This window comes from Gobius niger, assembly GCF_951799975.1.
Source record: "Gobius niger genome assembly, chromosome: 12".
In the NCBI taxonomy this organism is placed as follows: Eukaryota; Metazoa; Chordata; class Actinopteri; order Gobiiformes; family Gobiidae; genus Gobius; species Gobius niger.
The window spans coordinates 18,737,212-18,746,321 of NC_136863.1; the positions used below are offsets into that span (position 1 = coordinate 18,737,212).

General features: G+C 38.3%; 1 protein-coding gene across 1 annotated transcript; it reads left to right on the forward strand.

Annotated features, from left to right (window-relative positions):
* Positions 1-359: 359 nt before the first annotated feature.
* On the forward strand, positions 360-998 carry LOC306971299 (phosphatidylinositol N-acetylglucosaminyltransferase subunit Y-like). The gene has a single exon (XM_079567538.1). The coding sequence runs from the start codon at positions 506-508 to the stop codon at positions 716-718; it is 213 nt and encodes a 70-aa protein (XP_079423664.1). The 5' UTR covers positions 360-505; the 3' UTR covers positions 719-998.
* Positions 999-9,110: the final 8,112 nt, after the last annotated feature.

Sequence of the window (9,110 nt, forward strand, 5' to 3'; positions counted from 1 at the left end):
ACCCGTACGTTTAATCTGTGCTATACGGTTATTTTAAAAGCACAATGTCGTTTTAATTTAGAAAAAAAAAAAAACAATAACAACAAAGTGACAAATGTGGCAGTATGAATGGTACTGCCACAGAAATAATAAGTGTACGCATAACATAAATAGAACAATACAAGAACTGGCTAGAACAATTTTAACTAATGCAAGCATACCTCTTCTGCATCAACTTTTATTGTAGGAAATTTTCCATAAAAAGCAAGTTGAAAGATTAACATCATGTTGATTCTTTGTTGTCATTACAGATATGAAGCTGAAACCAACGAGCTGATCAATGACGACCTTGGTATTGCATATCCTATCATCAATGGCATCCCCAACATGATTCCACAGGACGCCAGACTCATTCAGAAAGGCTCAGACACTTCCACTGAAGATTAGAAACTGTTCCATCACTTGGACTAACTAACTAAGATTTAGCAAAGAGTGTGAAGGCATAGGCTACTAGCACCGTTTAACCATGATCGCCTTGCCGCTGCTGGTAGGGCTGATTCCTTTTCTGTCTTTGTGTGGTCTGTTTTACTCGGCTGCAGTGGATGAGAACTTCCCTCAAGGCTGCACCACTGGAAACAGCGTGTGTTTCTACAGCCTGTTGCTCCCCGTCACCATCCCAGTGTATGTTTTCTTCCATCTGTGGGGCTGGGTGGGCATCAAGCTCTTCAGGCACAACTAAACATTATTGTGTCTTGACTGATCATTCAAATGATTAAGTAAAAGAAGAATTTGGCAGACGTCATCCCCCAACTATTGTAAGGGATGACTTTGACAAAGCAGTGATTATACTGTACAGTTGCATTTGTAAGTCTACAGTCTTATACAAGGAGTGAATGCAATTGTGTACTTGGGCTATGCTTGGCTTTCTCACTTGGTATTTGTAACCAGATCAACATTTCTTTTCTTGCATTGTTTCTATTGTCATATCTGCATACTGGTACCACTGTATGACACATATTATGAATATGATGTTGTGCAGTAATAAAAATAACATTTGAAACTTGTTACATGTAATATTTATTTCACAATAAATGTAATAAATACAATTACAAGCACTTTATAAAATGCCTCAGTACAGCCAAACTCCATATTTAATAAAAATTAATGAACTTGAACCATTAACCCAAATCAACATCTGTAACACACAACAGTTAAACATATAAGGACCATTTTGACCAAAAGAATTGTTGTTTGTTCCATCAGCTAATGACTGTGTGGTTCTTAGTGCTTCGTGTGGCTCCTGAGCTCTCGGCCTTGGACCAGTTTCATCAGGGGAGATTCAGGTCGTGGAGAAGGTCGTTCTCCTTTTGCCTTGAAGTAAAACGATTCATTAAGCCTCATCTGAACAGCACGGATCTGCAACAACAGTATGTCAGAAATGTCATGTCAGTGTTATATGTCACCCAAACCCCAGTACGAAGGTATTAGCATGCACTAGACCAAAGTTAAAGCACAAGTTCAAACCCGCATCATCTCCAGTCTGGTGGTGCGGTTGGGCACGTCTGCGTCTTCACTGGACACTGTTGTATCACCCGATTTGTTATCTCTTTCAGACGGAGGGCTGGGGGTCCTCTCATCTTTCTCCAGCCCACATGAGGACAGCTGACCAGATCCTTCATCACCGACCTCTATGATGTCTTTTTTATTAGTTTCTTCATGTGTATCTTTCGTTGATGTGCTCAGGTCACATCTGGCTCTATGTGGCAGACTCAGATCCAATGGTGCAGGTTCGTCCGATTGGACCTTTCTTGTGCTTTTCTTGCAGAAGTGAAGATACAGGGAGAGCTCTGTGGTGAAGAAGTTTTCAGTTTGTGTATAGACACTTGTGAAAGTCTTTGGCTGTCGATCAGAATGAGACTGGCTAATTACAGAGCAGTCTTTAGTGATCTTATTTGCATCCGGGGAGCTGGTGACCGCAATGGGCTCCTCAAGGAAGGGATGGGATGAACTGCTTTTTATGTTTTCCTTCTTGATCTTTTGTGTCTTAAACAGAACGCATTCTTCTTGTGTTTCTCTAAAGTAGACTTCCATCACCTTTGCATTGTCTTCTGTCCTGTCACTGGTCTCCTCACTGGACATTCCCGACAGTGGAAGCCTAAATGTCTTCTGCGTGATGAACAGGTCTTGGCTTTGCATGTCGTCGCTCGTGCTTTGAGAGTCATTGGCTTTGGCTTGAATTTGGCTCGGCTCAACCACTGCAGTGTCCTCTACGACGGCGCTGACAGGTGAAGAAGGGCAGTCTGTGAACTGCTGCTGTGGTGAAGACGAGAATTTGGGACGCTTGACTCTTTCGTAGTTGTGAGGTAGATCGAATGCAACCCGCTTTTTCCGTTTTTTCTTGGTGTCTTTTGCGGTGCGTTCAGATGTTAAACGTTCGAAACATTGACTTTCATCCACACAGTCATTTAGTTGGGACGATTTCTCCTTTTCCTTCCTCTTTTTGTCTTTCCTTTTTGCCTTCTTTTCGTCCATTGCTTTCTTGAATTTAGCATTCTTCTTTTTCTTCTTTGGTGTACGATCTTTAGGTCTTTGGGTCAACATTTCCATGGGACTTGGTTTGGCTTTCTTCTTTCTTTTCTTCTTTCCAGGTGAGAACAGCGACTCCCAGACAATGTACTCTGCTTCACTCATGCCTCTAACCAAATGAGAACACAGGAGCAAATTAACGAAACATTGAACCTAATGCAAAATACAATGACCGGAAAAAATAGTAAAACACTGAGATTTGTGAATGGACATTTATTTACTTATAACCTATTTGGTGACATGGAAGGACTATAATGGTACTACATTATTTAGGGCTGTTAAATAAAATAAACGTTTATGCCTTACAATATATAGGCTACACTGCTCGCTTACAGGTTTGATTTATTTTCATTATTTAATTACTGATTTTTTTTGGCAAGCAACCGAAGCGAACATTATCTTTAACAAAACGACAAAAACTGCACATTATCAACACATTAAATAATACCTTTAAGTGTTCTTAAAAAGTGGCATTTGGCATACAATCATCAAGGCCTAACTTTATAATTAGCAAATAGCAAACTAGCCTATAGCAAGTTTGCACATCGCATGCGACGACTAGATAAGTCTTACGAGTAAACATATATATAAAAAAAAAAAGATTTCTAGAAGTTATAAAATACAAACCTTGTACAATAAAATTGATCGCCAAACTTGTACCGGACTAAATGTAGCTTTACTTCAAAGCGACCGACGGTACCGCCAAGAGTTCATGTGGCGTTCAGGTGCATCAAGAGAAGAGAAGAAGGATTCATTTTTTATTATTTATGACAGAATACATATCTTTTTCGTTTCCTTTACAGACCTTACTTTTTGCAAATATTACATGCGTCACTCTTTTCCCTATGTTGTAGACTGCTATGGATACAACGTGACAATGTTTCTGGACAACAATGAATTAATTTGCTGGCTACATTGTCTTTTACTTTTGATATTTTATTCTATGTTAAATGGACATAGAATTATGCTAATTTTTCTCCAAAGATAAAGTAGGCTATATATTTTGGATCCAAGGATATATTTTAATTTAATTGCGCCATCTACAGACTTTTTTGGGTTCTGCTCTCTTTCATTAGTCCAAGTAGCACAGATAGGAAACATTACACATCAACAGATTCAACACAGTAATGTTCAATATCGAATGTGCACTTGGCCTATACATTCTCTTGGAAGCCCTTAATTGTTCCCAGGAAACACTCTCCAGAATATACAGTATGATACAAAGTCAGGGGCGGACTGGCCATATGTCCATTCTGGAAGCGCACAGAAGGGCCACTGGCTCTCGGGCCACCAGTCTGGCCACTTAATTTTCTCCTTAACCTCTTAACCCCCACCTTAACCGAGCTTTACCCAAATCTAAAAAGTTTAAAAGTGAAGCATTGAAATAGCGACGAAAACGACGGTGAAAAGCACCCAAATTGTAACAAAAACGTGACGAAAACATAACATAGCAATGAAAAAAGCGCTGGAAAAAGTGTAAAAAATAAAATAAAATAAAAAGGACAAAATCACGCCAAAAAGCCTCAAAAAAGTAATGAAAAAGCAACAAAAAACAACATAACATGTGACAAAAATGCAGCGATCACTTTTGTAGCCTTAGCTTTCAAATTAAGCGCTACACCGTTTCTTTCCAGTTGAGAAGCTTTTAGATTTGGGTAGAGCTGAACTCGAGAAAAGGCGCTTGGTTAAGACAGGGGGTAAGAGGTTAAAATATGTCTTTGTGGAAGTGCTGCATTTACACTCACTTGGGCCAGGCTGGTCAGAGTCCAGGGCTGTTTTTCAGTCCCAGTCCGCCCCTGTACAAAGTTGATGAATTCCTTTGAAATCATTAGTGCTCGCATTGTAATATATCCTTTAAGAATAATATACTGTAAATCTGTTACTACTTGAACTACTTCAGCAAGATTTACTCTAGATTTCACATCAAAAATGAATCACCTGTGTGTAGGCTGAAGATTTGCTTATTTAAAATCTATTATTTTGATATAGGTTGTACTATTTGTGCTACACATTTCTTAATAATTTTCCAAGTTTTCTCAGAAATGGCCTACCTTTGTTATAAGAGGACATTAGACTGACTGCTGATTGTTCTCTCATTGCCATGCACATCTGAGCGCATTTTGGTTTTACCCAAATCTGAAAGCTTCTTGGAGCTCACAGTCAGTGCAAAGCCTCACTCAAAAGCTAAGACCCACACAACTGATTGTAATTGTTATTTATTTATTTATTTCATTTTTGTAGCTTTTCATCACTGTTAAGTCGTATTTTTTGTAGCTTTTCCATTGCGTAATTGTTGCTTTTCTGGCCGCGTTTTAGTCTTTCAGTATCCCAAATAGTCAGGGCGAGATATATGTAAATGTAACTATATTTATCTTTCAGTTACATTTATCTAATTAGCGTCAATGACTCAATAAAGAACATCATTTTGAGTTCTTCATACCATTACTGAGGTGTGGATCCACTGAACAATGAGATAGATAGATAGATAGATAGATAGATAGATAGATAGATAGATAGATAGATAGATAGATAGATAGATAGATAGATAGATAGATAGATAGATAGATAGATAGATAGATAGATAGATAGATAGATAGATAGATAGATAGATAGATAGATAGATAGATAGATAGATAGATCTGCTAGGATTTAGTTTTTTATTTTTAATGCATTGTTCCTCCAACACATTGCTTTCTTCATTAAAGAATGCAGATAAGATACATGGCTCTCCTGTAGCTGATCAGTTAATCTGCAGGTTTGGCACTTAACCCATATCTTTCACAACATAATTGAACCAGCAGCTTGTCACCATACCATGTGTCAGTGATCATCTTCACACTTGTTTTACCCTTGAGTGACTTGAAATGTGTTGCATCTGTGCTATGATATTCATCTTCTCTGTCAGGGCATGCTGTCATTTACTACAAAAGTTCAAGCCTTACCTAAAATAGCAGGTCACTTGTGCATATTATCTCCCTGCAATCTATTAATAAACCCTCGAGGTGCAGCTTGGTTTACGTGCTAGTGGACACTGATGATGTACAAAGTGAAATGTAAGATGAAACAAAGCAAATATTAGCTACAAGTTTGAGCCTTGAGTGCATAGATTCCTACATCGACAGACTTCTCTCGACCCATCATTCCTTAAAATGGCTGTGCACCTGGTTATAATAGTTAATACTTCTCCAAACAAGTATGCTAAGCTGGAGCCTGTCAGGCGGTCTACCTGTTTATCAAACCGAGCCATATTCCTTTTGAACCTTATGTACATAATAGTGGGGTTGATTTAAATGTTATTTTGTAAAATCTAGATGATTGTTTTCCCAAGCAGATAGTTTATGCCACTTCTTCTGCTTCTACTTATTTTTACAAAGAACCGGTTGTAATGTATCATCTTTCTTGTATAGACTTTATGATCATACAGTATTAAACAATGCCCTTTGGTACATTCCACTAATAACTAATACACAAGTGCCATTAGAGACGGTTGCCATAGAATAAAGAATGAAGTTATTTATAGTTTCTTGTTTCTTTCAAGAACAAGTCTTTAAGTTTTAGTGATTCCCATGTACTGTGTTGCCTCTGAATGCCATGTGTGTGTCCTGATACACATAGAGTGAGCATGAGGTAATGAAGACAAGGTTTAGGGTCCGAAGCAAAGGTCAGGGTGATGTGTTTAGCGGGTGTCCTCTTGACAGGCTGAGCACTGTCATGTGTAATAGCATCACGGGAAAGCGAGGGAGGTCAGTGACTTTGAGAGGTGTCACCGATCACCATAAATCATGTGGAGCTGGTATGCAAACAGCTTTAATACCTGAGCAATGTTTACGTAGGAACAGGTGCTTTGATCCTTCACAGAAACATACAAATTAACTGTTCACTGGTAGCATTATAATAATGACCTAATGCAGGGTTTTATATTTCACACCCGACAGATCATGACATATTTAAAATACTCCATTAGCTGTAAAGTTTCATACTCTTACACAGTCCCTGGTCCATAAGGTTAAAGCCTTTTTAAACACAAATTGAGATGGTTCTTTAGTGGCCCTCTGCATGATCAGGTGTCAAAGCACACAAATCACGGAGGTGTAAGGCATAACGTCATCCTCTGCCTTCTCGAGGAATGCCCTGCTCTTGTTTCTTATGGGAACAGATGCAGGAGGGCCAGCAGCCTGCTGAGACTATGATCAGTAGTCCATTGATCACCTGGATTCCTAAATCACTGTTAATGGAGGCACACTCACAAGAGCACAACACATGTTGGAAGTGGAGCCATGCAAATGCAAAAATCTGCATATAAATGACATTATTTTTTTCTTTTCTATTCTTTACTTTAATGAAAAAAAACAACAACAAAAAAAACGATACAACACAAAGTAATCAACCTAACCATAAAAATGCATCATAATGAGGTTACTTCACATCTCCACAACTTATGTTGAGCATTTCGCAGTAAAAAGCTCAATTGTTATCAGCCACAGATGTGTTGTTACTGAATACATTTAACCTTGTCTGGATCATATTAAGGCTTTAATTACCTTTATATATTTTCATCTGTATTTGTTTTTTACAATCGTAACATTGAATTATAATGTTCTGAATCATGTGAAGTCCAAATAAAGTCACACAATAATGTGTAGAAAACGATATATGCAAATGTAATGTGTAAATGAGCCAATGTGTCTGACGACTGTAGTACGCTCACTGGCCTTTATCTTGACAATAGTCAGCACAAAGTACCATTTTACTTACTAACCCTTACGTACAAAAGATTTGTCTGACGTCAGACCTGTATACACCCTCTTTTAAAGTTGTCTCCTCATTAAAACTATGTTAATTCTTTGGTGAAATGCCTATGTAACCAGGGAAACTACCTAAATGGGCAAAGAAAGACACAGATCATTCAAATAGTTACTGCCATTGTCATGCAGTTGACTTTAAGTATGTCACAAAGGTCACAGTAAAGGTGGACCTATAATAAGCATAAATTTGGGTGTGAAATTTGAAAAAGCTGACAAAGTATGGCAGGGAAAGAAGCAAGTGAATGCGTGAGGTTATGTGGGTTCATGACATCGGGCTGTTTGGTCTGGTATGAGGCCGATGAAAGGCACTGCTCAGAGGAGGTGCTGTCATTTCAGTCTTGCCCAAAGAGGAGCTGCCGGTGTGACATCAACGGTAATAATGAAGCCTGCTCATCAATGGCTGGGCTGGGAGCTATATAAGGGACGCGTTCAGGGGCCTCAGGAGTATAAGTATAGGACCAACCTTCCATTGCTCAAAGACGGTCACACTAGAACCAGGTAGGTTTAAAAAGAGACTCAAAGCTAAATGATTTGGATGTACGAATGAGTAGCTTTTAAACTGTATTTCATGTCGATCAAATGCATCAATTATTTTATCCATGAAGAAAATGCTGTCTTGTTCAAAGGTGAAACAATTTTGAATTCACATTTCTTCTTACAGGTCAGCAATCGCAAAATGACAAGTATGGACGCCAAAATGATGTTTATATCTCTCAGCATTATTATAATATCTGCAATCTGTGAAGGGCACCCAATTAGGTAGGCCAGCCTAACTTCTTTATATATTTAAAACGTAAAAGCTATGTTTTTTATGCCTTGATTCCCCATTAGCCTAATGATTGACAAAGAACCTTATGTATGTTATCATTTCAGCTGTTCTATATCATTTTCTGACGTGTGTGTGTTTTTGTAGCAAAAGAACAGTGAGTGAAGTACAGCTCATGCACAACCGAGGTGAGCACAAGCTGCAGAAGGAGCGTCGTGACTGGCTGCAAATGAAGTTGCGGGGCATCCACCCAGGGCAGAGCTGGTCCAGGGTAGATCCAGCCTGGAACCAAGGGGCCAGCAGCCGGCCACTAAGGAGGAAGCTGCTCCCCAAAGGCCACCCTGACCTGGACACTCTGACATCTGAGGAGATTCAATTTGCTGTAGACTACCTGGAGGGGCTCTTGAAGTCTAAAAAACAATGATTGTTTTGAATTGCTTTTTTTTTTTTTTTTTTAATCTCTACTCTTACTTTTTTTTACTTTGATAATTGTTTTAATTGAATTTGTTTTAGAAAAATATATTTTAGTTATTTTATTTATTGTTTATTTATTTAATTTTTTTTAAATGTATTTTTTTCTAGGTGGACAGAATATTGTATATGCACTTTAATTTTACAGTGTCATAGTAAATAATTCTTAAGAAATGTTAGGGTGCCAGGCAAAGTGGACCAAAAAGCCTAATATAAAATGACACAGGTTGTTTAGTAGGCTATCTTATAATAGAAACTAGTCATTTTAGGGATAGTTCTATATGTAGCATAATATTGTGTTTATTGTTTTATAGGACTTCTCAAAAGTTGGCCTAATTTTTAACAACAAACCAATTGTATCTGATTGCTTGTCATAGACAAACACTGATAATAAACAATGACAAATCTATCAAGGTCTTTTGCGTGTCCGTGGGTCCGTGAATTAGCCGTGAGTAGTTCTCGCGATATTTGGCGTGAACTTGTTTTTTTCACAAGTGGTCTGC

What these genes read in the sequence shown, in the direction of transcription:
- LOC306971299 (XM_079567538.1), top strand. Translation starts at nt 506, where the DNA reads ATGATCGCCTTGCCGCTGCTGGTAGGGCTGATTCCTTTTCTGTCTTTG.